At 42.8% G+C, this 19,026-nt stretch overlaps 1 protein-coding gene and 1 non-coding gene across 5 annotated transcripts in view; both read left to right on the top strand.

Moving 5' to 3' along the window:
* LOC113882771 (serpin B8) overlaps nt 1–19,026 on the top strand; it is a 26,958-nt gene extending 7,932 nt beyond the window's left edge. For 2 of the 4 annotated variants that reach the window (XM_027525878.1, XM_027525879.1), the window contains exons 2-7: nt 6,001–6,178; nt 10,200–10,337; nt 12,659–12,776; nt 13,368–13,510; nt 15,089–15,241; nt 18,500–19,026. In XM_027525878.1, the coding sequence (XP_027381679.1) occupies nt 6,011–6,178; nt 10,200–10,337; nt 12,659–12,776; nt 13,368–13,510; nt 15,089–15,241; nt 18,500–18,904 (1,125 nt within the window). In that variant the 5' untranslated portion in view covers nt 6,001–6,010 and the 3' untranslated portion in view covers nt 18,905–19,026. Of the gene's footprint in view, nt 1–6,000; nt 6,179–10,199; nt 10,338–11,912; nt 11,999–12,658; nt 12,777–13,367; nt 13,511–15,088; nt 15,242–18,499 lie in introns of all 4 variants that reach the window. The other 2 variants (XM_027525880.1, XM_027525881.1) reach the window with 2 other exon arrangements.
* TRNAK-UUU lies at nt 321–393 on the top strand. The gene has a single exon. It is a non-coding gene; the product is annotated as a tRNA-Lys (tRNA).

The following is a 19,026-nucleotide window of genomic DNA, read 5'->3' as shown; positions in this document are numbered from 1 at the left end:
ATGCAAGTTTGCAGAAGCGGGACAGCTGAAAAGAGCAGGACGAGGATGAGTGAGATAAGCTCCAGTTCTTAGTATTGTAAGTCCCCACTTTCTGAGACTACGTGACCTGCGTGATCCAGACTTTGCAAGGAGTAAGCTGAGTTACAGAGACAGAAGGAGCAGGAGGTTACATAAAATTTTAACTTTTCCTCTTCACAGTCAGGAATTATGGCCTTTGTTTTTTGTTTTTTAATCCTCCAAAATCTTATAAGGAAAGTTCGACATAAACGCTCTTTGGACAAATTCACTTTTGGATGTATGTATGGGTTGGATGTATGTATGCCTGGATAGCTCAGTTGGTAGAGCATCAGACTTTTAATCTGAGGGGCCAGGGTTCATGACCCTGTTTGGGCATCTCTGTTTTTTGTGACCTTGTGGCACAATGGTAGCGCCTCTGACTCCAGAATTTTGGGCTTCCCTGGTGGCTCATATGGTAAAGAATCTGTCTGCAATGCCAGAGACCCAGGTTCGATCCCTGGGTGAGGAAGATCCCCTGGAGAAGGGAAAGGCTACGCACTCTAGCATTCTGGCCTGGAGAATTCCAGGGACTGTATAGTCCATGGGGTCCCAAGGAATTGGACACGACTGAGCAACTTTCACTTCACTTCACTTCATGGGTTGGAGGTGAGGGGTAGAGCAGGGACGTGACAGGTATTCTGTCCCAGGAGGAAATGATGCTGAATACAGTCAGTCCTCTACTCTATCAGAGGTTCTGCTTCCGCAGAACCCACAAGAAACTGCAAATGTTTGAAAAAAAAATTCCAGGAAGTTCTCAAAAGCAAAACTTGAAATTGCACCCTCTGGCAACTATTTACATAGCATTTTACATTGTGTGAGGGATTATAAATAATCTAGAGATGATTTAAAGTAGACAAGAGAATATGTGTAGTTTATATGCAAATACTACACCATTTTATAGAAGGGACTTAAGTGTCTTTGGATTTTGGTATCCAGGGGGCTTGTGGAACCAACCCCTCATGGATACTGAGAGATATCTCCTTGGAAGCAGAAGGCTTGCTTTTATGACTGAATCTGCTAGTTTCTTCTGAGACCTGAGGACAGTATTTTAATTGTCCTGACATTGTTCACCTGTAAAAGGAAAACAAGTTTAATGCCAATCCATTTTTATTGGCTGGAAGTAAAATCTTTTCACTGGTGTGAGCTGGGACGCATCTGAGAGGTGCACTTGCGTGTGTGTGCAAGGGTGTTTCAGTGCTTGGGGGACATGATGATGGAAAATACTCAGCCGCAGACTAGCACCCCGATGTTGAAAAGGAACGGAGGTAAGGAGATGAGATGGAGAAAGGGGAAATGTGGAAGAAACCTGAAATTAGACATTTACAATTAAGAGCAGTTAAAATGTAAAGAGGAAATTAATGTGATACTCCAGTTCATTCCTTCGCCTGTGCAGATTGGACAACTACACACTCACAGACACACACAGACGCGTGCGCAGACTCACTCACCAGCATAAGCTTATGCCAGCCTCACCCTGGCTCCTGTGACACAAAGAATGCTGCTCACCTTCCAGTTCTACAAGGATCAGGTGTTGAGCTGCTGCAGTCACTGGCTGACAGTGTACCCTGAACAGAATTCAGAATGAAAAACAATAAGCCACTCTGTACTTTGGGAAAACAGGCTCCTTAGAGATTTCACTGGAAAAAAATTAATAAGCCGAGATTCTTGCATCTTCCCCTACATCACAAAGCGCTAAAAGTACTAAGTGCTCTCTGGTCCTCGTGACTAGCAGTGACCTTTTACTGAGCTGAACGGCTGACCGCAGGCATTCTGTAGCCCAAATCGTGCTTTTCTGCCTGCCCCCTCGGAGCTATGTCAGAGAGCCTATCTCCCTTACTATAGTTTACCTTAGTAAGATCCTGAGTAAAACTTAACTCACAACTTAAAGTCATGTTGTGCATTTTTCTGTTTCAGTCCACAGTCCAAAGCTTCTATGCTCCTGTAAAATCCAATCCAAATTTATTCCTGTCTTTCATCTCCAGGTACCCAATTCTCTCCTTCTTTGAATCTCTTTGCTGCCACTTTCTGATAGGTGCAGTGCTATTAGGTTTCAGTATCCCTCTTGGCTTCCCTGGTGGGTCAGCCGGTAAAGAGTCTGCCTGCAAAGCGGGAGACACCGGTTCTATTCCTGGGTCGGGAAGATCCACTGGAGAAGGGAATGGCTACCCTCTCCAGTATTCTTGTCTGGAGAATTCCATGGACAGAGGAGCCTGGTGGGTACAGTCCATGGGATCACAAAGAGTCTGACATGACTGAGTGAATAACAGTTTCCTGGCTCCTAGGTTTTTATTTTCTGACCAGAAGTGGCAAGGAGGCAGGCTGGGTCCTGCTCTGTGGTGGGACTTGCCCACTGCAGGTACATCAGCCTTCCAACTCCTGCAGCCCTCGTGTTGGAACCTAGCAGCTGAAGTCCCTGGAGAGACTTACTGAAGTGAGGGCTCAAAAAAAACAACATTTTGTCCCTCTATTAAGTATTAACTATAGAGCACTGTTGTATTTTCTTGGATGACGTTTTAATACTTTTTTCCCGCCAAACTTTAAGTAATCTGTACTGGATGGGACTGTTTTATACTTAGGGTGAATGTCACACTTTTTTTTTTTCCTACCATGCTTTTGTTTCTTTTAAGCCAAAGACATCTTCTTTTGAAACAATTTCTTAGCAGCTTCAAAGGAACCATTCAACAGCGAGGAGGCTCTGGTTGAAATGTTGCCCTTTCCCCCACCCCCTTCACTTGCCGCTTCTGTCTGACCCCCTCCAAAGCTTAATGAGATTCACTTTCGAGACGGTTTCAGGAAGCCCGGTCAGTCCACCGGGAGACTGAAAGATGAAGGACCAGAGGGTGACCCATCTGCTTATAAAAATGCACAAAGGCGTGATGACCCATATCTCTAGGTAGAGCTTCCAGTACTTTTGGTTTTGCTTGTTTGCTAGTTTTTCAAACTGGAACAGATTGTTCTTGTGTCACTTTACAATTTTTGAGTTAAAAAGATACATATACATTTTTTAAAAGGATCACATAATAGAAAAGATGAGCTTATAGGATCATGGGATTATGGATGATGATTTGTCCTTTTATTTTCCAAAATGCTCTCAACTGTAAGAGTAAAGAGACTCAGGGAAACTGAGATGAGTTGATGAGTTTTAGTAATTTACTGACTAGGAGCCAAGGTTTCGAGAAGGTTTAATAGAAATAAATAAAAGGTTTATAATTTTTTCCTAAAATTATACTAATCAGTTGCAAAAACTTCTCGCAACTAGCAGCAAGGTGGCTGCTGACGTTTTTCTCGCCCTGTGCCATGGAGACCATCTTCCTTGATGATTGTATTTTAAAGGGCTGGCTTCTAGGGGCTTGAGAAAGAGTGTCTAGGGTTGTAAAATAAGAAAGAGACTTTTCAAAATGTTTAGCTGCCAAGAAGCAGAGAAAAAACTTATGATGACCAAAGGAAAGGGAGGCCAGGGATCAGAGTTGGGAAGAATCTTGTCTGTAGTTTAGTTAAGCTGGGGGAGGGTCAAGGCTGGATCCGTAATGAGTTCCTGATTCAAACTGCTGGGCTTCATATTCTATCTACATTCCCAGGGGGCCCCTTTCACAGTTCTTAGTCCAATTTCAACACCACCAGTGGAAAACTGTTTTTTCTTTTCTTTTTTTTTTTTTTTTTGAGTCCTTCTGATTTAAAGTGCATTTTGTGTTTTTCCAGGAACCTGCATTTTAGGGCAGGCTGTCCCACACAAACCCTCCAATACCATTGAAATACATCTAGCTGTTTTCTTTTTCTTTTTAAAAAAAATTTGATTGAACCCCACACCATGTGGAAACTTAGGTCTGAGACCAGGGACCAAACCCATACCCCTTGCACTGGAAGATGGAATCTTAACCACTGGACCACAAGGGAAGTCTGTTTCTGGCTGTTTTCATGTGAGATAATATGGGATTGAGATTAGGATGGGGGGGAGGAGGCCTTTTTAAAGCCCATGAACTGAGCAAGATGATTAACTCAATCCTCTGTGCCTGTGGTTAAAACCAACAGAGAAACAACAATAACAACAGAGTTTGGGGGTTGGTGGGGAAAGGGAAAACATGTTTACAAATAGTTTTAATGAGGGAAAACGTGCAATAATGATGAATGAAAGGAACAGAATGCTACAATTGTAGGGATATTATATATACAACCATGCCAAAGCCTTTGACTGTGTGGACCACAACAAACTCTGAAAAATTCTTAAAGAGATGGGAATACCAGACCACCTGACTTGCTTCCTGAGAAATCTGTATGCAGGTCAGGAAGCAACAGTTAGAACTGGACATGGAACCAACAGATTGGTTCCAAATAGGAGTACGTCAAAGCTGTTTATTGTCACCCTGCTTATTTAACTTATATGCAGAGTACATCATGAGAAATGCTGGGCTGGATGAAGCACAAGCTGGAATCAAGGAGAAATATCAATGACTTCAGAAGATGAAGATGACACCACCCTTATGGCAGAAAGCAAAGAAGAGCTAAAGAGCCTCTTGATGAAAGTTAAAGAGGAGAGTGAAAAAATAGGCTTAAAACTCAACATTCAGAAAACTAAGATCATGGCATCTGGTCCCATCATTTCATGGCAAAAAGATGGGGAAACAGTAACAGACTTTATTTTGGGGGGCTCTGTAGAGCCCATCACTGCAGGTAGTGACTGCAGCCGTGAAATGAAAAGATGCTTGCTCCTTGGAAGAAAAGCTATGACCAACATAGACAGCATATTAAAAAGCAGAGACATTACTTTGCCAACAAAGGTCTGTCTAGTCAAAGCTATGGTTTTTCCAGTAATCATGTATAGATGTGAGAGTTGGACTATAAAGAAAGCTGAGTGTCAAAGAATTGATGCTTTTGAACTGTGGTGTTGGAGAAGACCCTTGAGAGTCCCTTGGACTGCAAGGAGATCCACCCAGTCCATCCTAAAGGAAATCAGTCCTGAATGTTCATTGGAAGGACTGATGCTAAAGCTGAAACTCTAATACTTTGGCCACCTGTTGCAAAGAACTGATTTATTTGAAAAGACCCTGATGCTGGGAACGATTGAAGGCAGGAGGAGAAGGGGACCACAGAGGATGAGACGGTTAAATGGTATCACTGACTCAATAGACATGAGTTTGAGTAAACTCCAGGAGTTGGTGATGGACAGGAAAGCCTGGCGTGCTGCAGTCCATGGGGTCACAAAGAGTCGGACATGACTGAGTGACTGAACTGAACTATATAGGCAACTATGTAAGAAGATGTGTGTATGTAAATGACATTTTTATTTACAGAAAATTGTTAATAACTCATAGAATGTTGCTTAAAGATTATGCCAGAGACACCAAACTGAGGGAGAATGATCAGTAATAGGGGGTTTATCTTACACTTCTGGAGGTCAGAGGTCCAGAAGAGGTTGGCAGAGCTACTGTTTTTTCTCTTGGGGCTCTAGGGCAGAGTCCAGTTCCTTGCATTTTGCAGCTCCGCGAGGCTGCCTGCATTCTTTAGTTTCTGACCCCACATCATCCTTCCATCCTCATGTCTCCTTCTCTGCTTCTGACCCTCCTGCCTTTTATTTTTTTTTAATGTTGATTTATTTGGCTGTGCCAAGTCTTAATTTTGGCACATGGGATCTTGTTCTCTGACCTGGGATCAAACCTCAACCCCTGCATTGGGCAGACAGCTTAATGGCTAGACCACCAGGGAAGTCCCTTGTGGTCCTCTTATAAGAAGCCTGTGATTACACTGAGCTCACTCGGTGATCCAGGTGACGCTTTCCATTGCAAAATCCTTAATTCAGTCTCACCCACAGGTTTCCGGGATTTGACGCACATGTCTGAGGGTGCAGCTGCTTTGCTGACCACACCCAGTGTCCACAGATGGGGCATGAATGAGCAGGTGACTAGTGGAGTGCGTGGCTGATGTGCCTGTGTTTGGCTTTTGCTACAGACCTCCACCGATGGATGCTCTCTGCGAAGCAAATGGCACCTTTGCCATCAACTTATTAAAAATGTTGGGTGAAGAGGACCACTTGAAAAACGTGTTCTTCTCTCCGCTGAGCCTCTCCTCTGTCCTGACCATGGTCTTAATGGGGGCCAAGGGGAACACGGCGGCCCAGATGTCCCAGGTATGTGGGCTTCCTCTGCTTTCACAGGGCTGCTCTGTTCCTGCCTCACACCTGCTGATGGACGCCAGTGAGGCTGGGAGGGGCACTGGAGTGATGGAAAGAATGCAGACCTGAAAGTGGAAAGAATTGTGTGAGAGACATCTGCTAGTGTTCACGGGAGACACTGAGTGTTGTTTCCTGCATCTTTGATGAGCAAGTTCAGTTCAGTTGCTGGGTCGTGTCTGACTCTTTGCAGCATGCCAGGCCTCCATGGCCATTACCAGCTCCCGGAGTTTACTCAAACTCATGTCCATTGAGTCGGTGGTGCCATCCAACCATCTCATCCTCTGTGGTCCCCTTCTCCTCCTGCCTTCAAACTTTCCCAGCATCAGGGTCTTTTCAAATGAGTCAGTCCTTCCCATTAGGTGGCCAAAGTATTGAAGTTTCTGCTTCAGCATCCAATGAATATTCAGGACTGATTTCCTTTAGGATAGACTGGTTGGATCTCCTTGCACTCCATGGGACTCTAAAGAGTCTTCTCCAGCACCACAGTTCAAAAGCAGCAATTCTTCGGTGCTCAGTTTTCTTTATAGTCCAAATCTCACATATATACAGGACTACTGGAAAAATCATAGCCTTGAATAGACAGACCTTTGTTGGCAAAGTAATGTCTGCTTTTTAGTATGCCATCTAGGTTGGTCATAACTTTTCTTTCAAGGAGCAAGCGTCTGTTAATTTCATGGCTGCAGTCACCATCTGCAGTGATTTTGGAGCCCCCAAAAACAAAGTCAGCCACTGTTTCCCCATCTATTTGCCATGAAGTGATGGGACCAGATGCCATGATCTTTGTTTTCTGAATGTTGAACTTTAAGCCAACTTTTTCACTCTTTCACTTTCATCAAGAGACTCTTTAGTTCTTCTTCACTTTCTGCCATAAGGGTGGTGTCAACTGCATATGTGAGGTTATTGATATTTCTCCTGGCAGTCTTGATTCCAGCTTGTGCATCTTCCAGCCCGGCATTTCTCATGATGTATTCTGCATATAAGTTAAATAAGTTAAATAAGAGTGACAGTATATAACCTTGACGTACTCCTTTTCCTATTTGGAACCAGTCTGTTGTTCCCTGTCCAGTTCTAACAGTTTCCTCCTGACCTGCATACAGATTTCTCAAGAGGCAGGTCAGGTGGTCTCGTATTCCCATCTCTTTAAGAATTTTCCATAGTTCGTTGTGGTCCACACAGTCAAAGGCTTTGGCATAGTCAATAAAGCAGAAGTGGATGTTTTTCTAGAACGCTCTTGCTTTTTCGATGATCCAGTGGATGTTGGCAATTTGATCTCTGGTTCCTCTGCCTTTTCTAAATCCAGCTTGAACATTTGGAAGTTCAGGGTTCATGTTGAAGCCTGGCTTGGATAATTTTGAACATTACTTTACTACTGTGTGAGAAGAGTACAATTGTGTGGTAGTTTGAGCATTCTTTGGCATTGCCTTTCTTTGTGATTGGAATGAAAACTGACCTTCTCCAGTCCTGTGGCCACTGCTGAGTTCTCCAAATTTGCTGGCCTATTGAGTGCAGCACTTTCACAGCATCATCTTTCAAGATTTGAAATAGCTCAACTGCAATTCCGTCACCTCCACTAGCTTTGTTTGTAGTGGTGCTTTCTAAGGTCCACTTGACTTCACATTCCAGGATGTCTGGCTCTAGGTGAGTGATCATACCATTGTGATTATCTGGGTCATGAAGATCTTTTTTGTACAGTTCTTCTGTGTATTCTTGCCACCTCTTCTTAATGTCTTCTGCTTCTGTTAGGTCCATACCATTTCTGTCCTTTATCGAGCCCATCTTTGCATGAAATGTTCCCTTGATATCTCTACTTTTCTTGAAGAGATCTCTATTCTTTCCCATTCTATTGTTTTCCTCTCTTTCTTTGCATTGATCACTGAGGAAGGCTTTCTTATCTCTTCTTGCTATTCTTTGGAACTCTGCATTCAAATGGGTATATCTTTCCTTTTCTCCTTTGCTTTTTGCTTGTCTTCTTTTCACAGCTATTTGTCAGGCCTCCTAAGACAGCCATTTTGCTTTTATCCATTTCTTTTTCATGGGGATAGTCTTCATTCCTATCTCCTATACAATGTCCCTAACCTCTGTCCATAGTTCATCAGGCACTTGGTCTATCAGATATAATCCCTTGCATCTATTTCTCACTTCCACTGTATAATCATAAGGGATCTGATATAGGTCATACCTGAATGGTCTAGTGGTTTTCGCTACTTTCTTCAATTTAAATCTGAATTTGACAATAAAGAGTTCATGATCTGAGCCACAGTCAGCTCCTGGTCTTGTTTTTGTTGACTGTATAGAGCTTCTCCACCTTTGGCTCCAAAGAACATAATCAATCTGATTTGGGTGTTGAGCATCTGGTGATGTCCATGTGTAGAGTCTTCTCTTGTGTTGTTGGAAGAGGGTGTTTGCTATGTTTCCCTTGATGAGCCAGGGAAACTACAATTCTGTTCCACAAAAAAGCCAAGAATTCCAACTTTGTTCTATTTTAAACTTTTGCTAATGTCATATCTCAAATGGAAATGCTACTATGGAAATGAATTTTTTGTTTAATGTGTGTTTCTAGTATAATGTTACGCATAAGTGGAAAAAGTGCAACACAAATGGGGACTTATATCTTCTGGAATTTTTAGGATATAATATATATATATATATATATATATATACAGAAAGAGCTCAGCCATATATATATATATGTATATATAATATGTATATATAATCAATCAATCAATATATAATCTGGTTGACCTGACATGGTTTATATATGACTTTAGCTACCAATAAAGTGGGCTTTCTATGTGGCTCACTGGGTAAAGAATCAGCCTGCCAATGCAGGAGATGTAGGAGAGTGGGTTCAATCCCTGGCTCAGGAAGATCCCCTGGAGAAGGAAATGGCAACCCACTCCAATATTCTTGCCTTGGGAATCACATGGACAAGGGGGCCTGGTGGGCTACAGTCTATGGGGTTGCAAAGAGTCAGACACGACTGAAGTGACTGAGCACACGCGCATGCACCAGGGAGGTAGTGGCTATTGCTTTAGGGAGGTAAACTCCGTGGTGAAAGGGTCCCAGAAAACTGTCATATACGCATCATGTTCCCCGAATATCAGGGTGCAGGGACCCTCCTCAGAATCCTTCCTCAGCCACAGTTGAGTCCTGGGTGGCTGTTTCTTTCAGCTCCCTGGAGGAGGGAGGCTTTGGGCTGGTGGTGTTGGGAGATAAGGGAACAGACTTAATTCTCACTCCGATTTGACATTTAAATCCCGTCAAGAGTGGAGGACTTCTGTGGAATTCCCAATGAAACATTCCCATGTCTATTTCTGCTCATTCTTGTATCCTAGAGATCATTGCACGACCTGTTTGTTCTATTCAGTCTCCTTCCTGAATGATTATGCCCTGCCTTCCTGGCAGAGATAAACCTGCTAGAGCAGGGCTGTCCACTTGGGGGCGATTCGGCATCCCTGGACAGTTGACAAGGTCTGGACTGTGTTGGTTGTCGTTCCCGAGAGGTGCTGCTGACATCTAGTGGACAGAGACCAGAAATGCAGCTAAATATTCTAGTGTGCGCAGGACAGCCTCACAGCAAAGTGGTGGTGGTGGTTTAGTTGCTAAGTCGGGTCCAACTCTTGAGACCCCATGGACTGTAGCCCACCTTGGGATTTCTGTCCATGGGATTTCCCAGGCAAGAATATTGGAGTGGGTTGCCATTTCCTCCTCCAGGGGATCTTCCCAACCCGGGGATCAAACCCACCTCTCCTATGTCTTCTGCATTAGCAGGAGGATTCTTTACTGCTGAGCCCCCAGGTTTGTGGCCCCAAAAGTCTATATTTCCAGGTTGAGAAACTCTGTGCTAGATGGTCAAACCAAACTCCTTTTAAAATAGGATCCTTTGTTATTTTCAGTGCAGAAATTTGCTTGGGAAGAGCTCTTTGAGGGAGAAAATGGCATGTTAAAAGTTAGTGTTCTTGTCTTCTATCACCAGGCACTTTGTCTGAATGAAAGTGGAGATGTCCATCGAGGTTTCCAGTCACTCCTCAGGGAAGTCAGCACGTCCGGCCCAAAGTGCCTGCTCAGAACTGCCAACAGACTCTTTGGGGAAAAGACATGTGATTTCCTGCCAGTAAGTAGTGCTTGCACATCGATAAAAAAAGACACTGAAAATAAAACAGAATTATGGAAGAGCAGAAATAAAGTATAGTTGTGCTGCCTTAAAAATATGCTTAGAATTATACTTCTGTATTTGAGAATTTTGTGATTGCTTCTGAACTGTATCCTTTAAAAAAAATGACTGTTTCTGATATATCATACTCCCAGATGTCAATTTCAATTTGTCCATCTTCCTGCAACCCACACCTGCCTTTCCCCCACCCACATCTCAATGACCACAACCCCTAACCCTTGTCTCATCTTTACTGGGCACTTTCTGTGGAGCTGACCATGCAAAGTCTTTTAAATTTGTCCCCTCTCCTGAATCACCATCGTCATTCCCTGTGTCCAGGCTCTCACTCCTTCTACACTGTTAGTTTAATTGTTTTCTAAATGATCTCTCCAAGTGCAGCCTGGTCCTTGCACACCACTGATAGAATTCAATTCCATTCAGTCGCTCAGTTGTGTCCGGCTCTTTGTGACCCCATGGACTGCAGCACGCCAGGTCTCCCTGTCCATCACCAGCTCCCGGAGTTTACTCAAACTCATGTCCATTGAGTCAGTGATGCCCTCCAACCATCTCACTCACTGTTGTCCCCTTCTCCTCCCACCTTCAATCTTTCCCAGCATCAGGGTCTTCTCAAATTAGTCAGTTCTTCACATCAGATAGCCAAAGTATTGGAGTTTCAACTTCAGCATCAGTCCTTCCAACAAATATTCAGGACTGATTTCCTTTAGGATTGGATCTCCTTGCTGTCCAAGGGACTCTCAAGGGTCTTCTCCAACACCAGAGTTCAAAAGCATCAATTCTTCAGTGCTCAGCTTTCTTTATAGTCCAACTCTCACATCCATAACATGACTACTGGAAAAACTATAGCTTTGACTAGATGGACTTTTGTTGGTAAATGATAGAAAAGTCTTTCTAAAATTAAAATCTGTCACTTAAAAATAAGATTTTGAATCTGAGTATTTCCTATTTACTGCAGTGTATAATTCCAAAGGTCTCTAGTCCATTATTCAATAAGTGAGATCCAAAAAACTGTGCTCTACAGTAAACAGAGAGATGTTATTTTAAGATTAATGAAATGATCAGGGTAAGTCTGGCCATCTTAGCAGTCAGCAGTTCCAAGGATTATTATGTAAGACTCAAATATAACCTTGTCCTGGCTGCTGTTGGGTGCTACCCAGTGCAAACTGCCTGCTCTGGGGTTCAGTAGCCTTGGACATGATTCTGAGTCCTTCAGCTAGTTAGGTTTTCTAGGATAAGTACCCACTCCAGTGTTCTTGCTTGGAGAATCCCAGGGACGGGGGAGCCTGGTGGGCCACCGTCTATGGGGTCGCACAGAGTCGGACACGACTGAAGCGACTTAGCCCCAGCAGGAAAAGTACTTGTGATTCCAGGAAATCCTGGTTTATGGATGATCATTTTTGAATATCAGCCAGATTTTTGAATATTGTAATTGAGGAATATTGAGGACACAGAGGATCGTTCTCCACTTTTCATGGTCGCTTGGGTTCTTCTTCTCTCTGCATCTTCTTTCCTCCGTAGAAACTAACATGTTTGAGGACAGGAGATGGGCGGAGGATGGGAGCCAATTGCCAGGCACATTATATCAGAAAACAAGTTTTTGTGAGGTGAGTTACCTGTGGATTTTAATGTGTTGCATGTAATGCCCTTCCTGATTTGACCCCAACTTACAGTTCATGGCTTATCCCTTGCTACTTTTTTCCCTAATTCCCTACACACACACACACACACACACACACACACACACACACACAATGATTCCATTCCTGGAAGACCCGGAAGATTTTTTGATAGTCTAGTTCAAGCCTTCCAATCATTCCATAAAGATGTTTTGGACACTCTGGTCTGTTCTGATCATACAGAAATGAGTAAAACATGGTTAGACCACATAGTGGAGGAGATAAAAATCAAACAGAAGGTCAACGTGGAGTTTAAGTGTTTGACAGGAAAGTTCGCAGGCTGTTTTGTGCATAGCTGCCGCTGTCCATATTCTCAAAACATCTTGAAACTCTCTGTGTATATACATTTCTCCTCCGCAGACTGTGAGCCACCTCAGGTCCAAAGTCCTGTCTTTACCCTGGCGTCCCGCACCTGGCACGGTGCCAGTGGTCTGTACATTTTGATTAATTGCACTAATGAGTTTTAAAGTACAGAGTGCCCTGTACAAGCATTTATGCCAGAAACGTGTTAAGAAAAAAAATGTTTTCACACTTTTAGGAAATTTTGCCAGGTAGAATATGGCCACACTTGGTATTCTGCATTTGTAGGCTTTTAAAGAATCCTGCCAGAAGTTCTATCAGGCTGACCTGGAGGAGCTGTCCTTTGCTGAAGACACTGAAGAATGCAGGAAACACATAAATGACTGGGTGATGGAGAAGACGGACGGTGAGCGGTTTTCATTTTGGGAGAGGTGGTGTTATAAGGGAGACAGAGCCAAGACCGCCCGGATGTGACCTCCTCGGTGTGACCACTCTGACGCTGTTTCCAGTAGCCTGTGTGTATGTTTGCTGGGTTTTGAAGCAGGTAATGCCATTCTGACATGGACTGCAGCCTGCCAGGCTCCTCTGTCCGTGGGATTCTCCAGGCAAGCATACTGGTGCGAGTAACCATTCCCCTTCTCCAGGGGAATCTTCCCAACCCAGGAATTGAACCCGGATCTCCTGCATTGCAGGCAGATTCTTCATTGTCTGAGCCATCAGGGAAGCCCCAATGCCAATCTGATATTTTTCTTGGGCTTACGGTGTGGTGATTTCTGAAAAATGCTTAAACCTAGTGTTAGTCTCTGCTTCAAGATTATTGTTTAAAGACAAATACTAGACTGCATGTGTGCCCCGCATGAAACACCATCCCCCTGAGTCCTCAGGCAGCCAGAACGGCAGAATTCCAGCCATTTTTCAATATCGAGAGAGAGAACTTCTGTAAAAGAAAGGTTTATTCTCCCCCAATAGCAGTAACTGTATCTTATATTCTTTACAGGTAAGATATCAGAGATACTGGGGGCTGGCACGGTCAGTCCTCTGACTAAGCTGGTCCTGGTGAATGCCATCTATTTCAAAGGCAAGTGGAATGAGCAGTTTGACAGAAAGCACACAAGGGGAATGCCCTTTAAGACTAACCAGGTAGGAAAACATTTTGCAGACATATTGCTACTTTCTAAAGACTGTGAAGGAATGGAAAAATAATTTATTTTACACTGTCTTGATTCTTAATTTATTTCTGAATAAATTTCATGTCCCCTGTATATCTCTTATTGGAATGGGAAAGAGAAATACCAAAATAATTGTTATATTGATCTTTTTGTTTTTGGATCCTTGGTCAAGTCGATCTGTGTCTGGTCATATTATTTGGATTGAAAGAAAATTTCTTCTAAGCTTTGGAGTTATGTTTGTATTATTTGATCACTGAGTGTATTTAGACTTTTTCTCGCAATTGTCAATGACAACTATGACTATTTATTACCTTAGAATTCATGGCTGTACAATTTGGAATACAAGAAAAAAAGTGTTAGCAAATGTTCAGGACAGCTTTGTTTTTATTTATTTTTGGATCTTTTTTTAAAAAATAAAATGTTTACATATTTAAGGTGTATAAGAAGAGGATTTGAGATACACAGTGAAATGATTACTGCAGTGAAGCTAATTAAGATATCTTTTGCTCACATAGTTACCATATATTTTCTCGATGACAGCACCTGAAATCTACCCTCTTAGCAAATGTCCAGCATTCCATATTATTATATTATTAATCCACACTATTATTAACCATAGTCATCATGCTATGTGTTTGATTTTTAGACTTCTATACCTAACTTTATAAAAAACTTTTCTCCTTTCACTTTTGAATATGATAATGGCTGAGGTCAATAACTCTCAGCTTGGAATTTGACCTCTATCCACTTGATAATAGCATATTGCACAAAAATTTACATTCCCAGAATACATTTGTTGCAGTCTTTAAAAATGGTGGACTCTGGACATCTCATCAAGGTTTTCCCTCCAAGAAAAGCAAGGCCATAGCGCCAATTATATAATTGAGCAACTTTTCAGAGTAAAAGTGTAACTCTCTCTGGTCTATATACCTTTTCTAAATAAATCTTCCAGGGCAAAGATTTGAATATTAGTTCATTTTCTTCTTAACTTCGAGAAATAATTTTTTAATTAAAAGGTCCCTGTGAGTGCTACTCTACTTATCTTTTAAAAAGAGAAAAAAGCACAATTTCTTCTGAGGATAATATAGAGAGTTTTATGTCTCTATTCATCAATTTTTTCCTCTCCCACGTGGTAGTACTTGATCCGCTGGGACAATGGAATGTTATTACTCAACGCTAGTATGTACTAATGAAGATTTTGCATCAATCAGCATAAATGCACAGAAACAATAATTATATGTACCTATATGTTATGTTCCGTGGGCTTCCCTGGTAGCTCAGTGGTAAAGAATCTGCCTGCAATGCAGGAGACATGGGACCGACCTCTGGGTCAGGAATATCTCTTGGAGAAGGAAATGGCAACCCATTCCATTGTCTTGCCTGAAGAATCCCATGGCAGAGGAGCCTGGTGGCTACAGTCTATGGTGTCACAAAGAGTCAGACGTGACTTAGTGACTGAACGACAAGGGTTCTGTGAATTAGACATACCAGTTCTTAGCACTCTGTGTTATTTTTCAGTGATTTGATTTTAGTTTCATGTTTTTATCAGGAGAAGAAGACAGTACAGATGATGTTCAAGCAAGCCAAGTTTAAAATGGGGCACGTGGAGGAGGTGCCTGCCCAGGTCCTGGAGCTGCCCTACGTGGGCGCCGAGCTGAGCATGCTCATCCTTCTGCCTGATGAGAACACAGATCTTGCTGTGGTAAGCCCTTGACATGGAGTCTGAGTGTCTATGGATCCAGTCTGCGCATGTTTGTTTGTTTTTTTTAAACTTTTTATTCTGTATTGGGATATAGCTGATTAACAATGCTGTAATAATTTCAGGTGAACAGTGAAGGGACTCAGCCATATATGCATATATATGCATGCATCCATTCTCCCCCAACCTCCCCTCCCATCCAGCTGCCACGTACCATCATGCAGAGTTCCCTGTGCTCTACATTAAGTCCTTGCTGGCTATCCGTTTTAAATGTAGCAGTGTATACATGTCCACCCCACTCTCCCTAACTATGCCTTCCCCCAGTCCTTCCCCATGGCAATCCTAAGTAGCCTGAGCTCATTTTCAAAAGTGCATCCACTGGATTGCATTTGAGGCATTTCCAGTTTAGGGTTGTGCTAAGTGAGTAAGTGAGTGATAGTCGCTCAGTTGTGTCCAACTCTTCGATGGACTGTAGCCTGCCTGGCTCCTCTGTCCGTGAATTCTCCAGGCAAGAATACTGGAGTGGGTTGCCATTTCTTTCTGCAGAGGGTTGTTCTAAGGAGTGCTAAATGAATACCACTGCGTGACTTTTGGCGAACATGTGTGTACATTTCCACTGAGTGTACACCTAGGAGTGGAATTGCTGGAATAAACAAATTCTGATGAAGCCTAGAGGAAGAGAGTTCCAAAAATAAGAACATTATTATTTATTCTGAAGAGAGGGGCTAGTTGCCAGCCCAGTAATTATTGAACAAAAGAACAGGAAAAAGATAAAGATGGCTCTGAGCAGTGTTCCTCAAGCACTTTAATATGTGCATAATAATCTAATGGGATCCTGTTAAAATACAGATTCTGATTTAGGGGGATTATGGCCTGAGATTTTGCATTTCTGACAAGATTCCAAATGATACAGATGCTTTTGGTCATAAACCCAATTTTGAGGAGCAAGAGTCTAAAGTACAGGTGAGGAATTTTTCTCAGACAGGAGGAAAAGGATATTTTCCCATGACAGGAAAAGAGGGTTCAGGTTGGGGGAAAGTAAATTTACAGGATGGGAGGTGCAGGAGCGACAGTGTGCTGGTTATCTGGCTCCTGAGGTGTCAGGGAAGACCTCATTTATAACATTTGCTGATTCCTGTGGTGTAAATACCTGCACCATGGCCAAGTTTAGGCTCCCAAGGGTTTAACAGTTGACTTTTGCAGAAGATGCAAGCTGGCGCCAGCACACCGGCGCACGCCGGCCCACCCCTGTGAGGGGAGGGCCTGCCTGATTTCCTTGGCTTCTCTATGGAATCAGGAACCTCCTGGCATAAGGCAAGGAAGAGATCTGTCATGGCAATTTTAAGAAAATGAGATGCAGACATAGAGAAGAGACCTGTGGACACAGCAGGGGTAGGAGAGGATGGGATGAACTGAGAGAGTAGCATGGAAACATGCATATTTCCACAGGTAAAGTAGGTAGCCACTGGGAATTTGCTCTATGATGCAGGGAGCTCAAACCCCATGCTCTGTGACAACCTACAGGGTTGGGACAGGGTGGGAGGTGGGAGGGAGGTTCAATAGGGAGGGACATATATATATATATATATATATATATATATATACACACACACACGTATGGCTGATTCATGTTGATGAATGGCAGAAACCAGTGCTACATTATGAGGCAATTATCCTCCAGTTAATAATAAACAAATAAAAAATGATAGTTATATAATATGAGGTATTAATTACTGCTATAATGGCAATTATATTTTAATATATAAATGTATGACACTAACATGTACATGTCAAATTTACACAATGTTGTATATCACATATATTTCATTTTTTTCAAAAGCTCCCCACCCCCCAAAAAAAAGAAAATTAGGAAAGTCTAGGAACAGAACTGACATCCAAACATTTGCCACTGGAGAGGAGCTCTCACCTGGACTTCTGCTGGTGGGGGGAAGATGCTCCTCTGTATATTTTCCTTGTTAATAAACAAGAATGAAGGCTGGATCTGGGAGGGTTTGAAGCTGCCCCCAGAACAGGCAGAGGGCAAGCAAGGATGCCAGAAGCAACGGTCCTGTGGGATTTCCCATCCTGCCCTCCTCCTCCAGAATCACGGAGTTCTCCCTTTTTCATTCAGCCGAGTTCTGAGTCATGCTTTTCTCTCTTTGGTCAACAGTTTCTCAAACTCACGATACTGTATTGCGTTTGATGTTGTTCAGTTGCTAAGTCATATATAACTCTTGGAGCCCCATGAACTGCAACATGCCAGGCTTCCCTGTCCTTCATTATCTCCCTCAGTTTGCTAAAACTCATGTCCATTGAGTCAGTGATGCCATCCAACCATCTCATCCTTAATTTTTCCCTGCATTAGGGTCTTTTCAATGAGTCAGCTCTTCCAATCAGGTGGCCAAAGTATTGGAGCTTCCACTTCAGCATCAGTCCTGCCAATGAATATTCAGAGTTAATTTCCTGTAGGATTGACTGGTTTGATCTCCTTGCAGTCCAAGGGACTCTTAAGAGTCTTCTCCAACACCACAGTTCAGAAGTGTCAGTTCTTTGGCACTCAGTCTTCTTAATGGTCCAACTCTCACATCCATACATGACTACTGGAAAAGCCATAGTTTGACTATACGTAGTTTATCGGCAAGGTGATGTCTCTGCTTTTTAAAACACTGTCTAGGTTAGTCATAGCTCTTCTTCCAAGGAGCAAGCGTCTTAATTCCATGATTGTAGTCACTGTCCACATTGATTTTGGAGGCCAGAAAAATGAAATCTGACACTGTTTCCCCATCTATTTGCCATGAAATGATAGGACTGGATGCCATGATCTTAGTTTTTGAATGCTCAGTTTTAAGCCAGCTTTTTCACTCTCCTTTTTCACCTTCATCAAGAGGCTCTTTAGTTCCTCTTCACTTTCTGCCATTAAAGTGGTATCATCTACATAAGTACAATAAATTGGTTATGAGAATTTCCTAAACTAAAAAACCAACGTGACATGAATTTGGTCCAAATAGTTCAAAATAAAACCCCATCTTTGTCTCAGGTGTTTCCTAGCTGTTGCTCTCTTATATCCATAAAACAGGGAAAATACAAGAAATAGAGGGAAAATCTTGGTGTGCTTATAAGAGGAAATATCCTGTAGATTACTGGAGCAGAACTCAGTATCAAGTCACAGGTCGTGAGGGGCAGGGGTTAATGAACCAATAGGTGGGTGGGTACCGGGCTATTGTCGTCTAGCTTTTAAGACTTAACTCTTCATTGTTTCAGGTGGAAAAAGCACTTACATATGAGAAGTTCAGAACCTGGACGAGTCCAGAAAAGCTGACTGAGGAGAAAGTTCAAGTTTTTCTTCCCAGATTAAAGCTGGAGGCAAGTTATGACTTGGAGGCTTTTCTTCGAAGTTTAGGAATGACTGATGCTTTCGAGGAAGCCAAGGCAGACTTTTCCGGAATGTCAGCTAAGAAGAACGTGCCCATGTCCAAGGTTGCACACAAGTGCTTCGTGGAGGTCAATGAGGAGGGCACAGAGGCAGCTGGGGCCACTGCCGTGGTCAGGAACTCCCGGTGCTGTAGAATGGAACCGAAATTTTGTGCAGACCACCCTTTCCTCTTCTTCATCAGGCACCGGGAAACCAACAGCATTTTGTTTTGTGGCAGGTTCTCTTCTCCGTAAGAGGCACAATCGCTTTACTTCTCTCTTCTTGCTTCTACACACTCTGCCTTACTCCAAATTCTGGTTGCCAAATTGATGCGGTGGTTTGAATGCTGAAATAAAGTGTGATTATGGTTAACAGA

Source organism: Bos indicus x Bos taurus, chromosome 24, assembly GCF_003369695.1.
Source record: "Bos indicus x Bos taurus breed Angus x Brahman F1 hybrid chromosome 24, Bos_hybrid_MaternalHap_v2.0, whole genome shotgun sequence".
Classification (NCBI taxonomy): Eukaryota; Metazoa; Chordata; class Mammalia; order Artiodactyla; family Bovidae; genus Bos; species Bos indicus x Bos taurus.
Note: the sequence above shows the minus strand (reverse complement) of the source record. Positions and strands in the feature narration are given on the sequence as shown.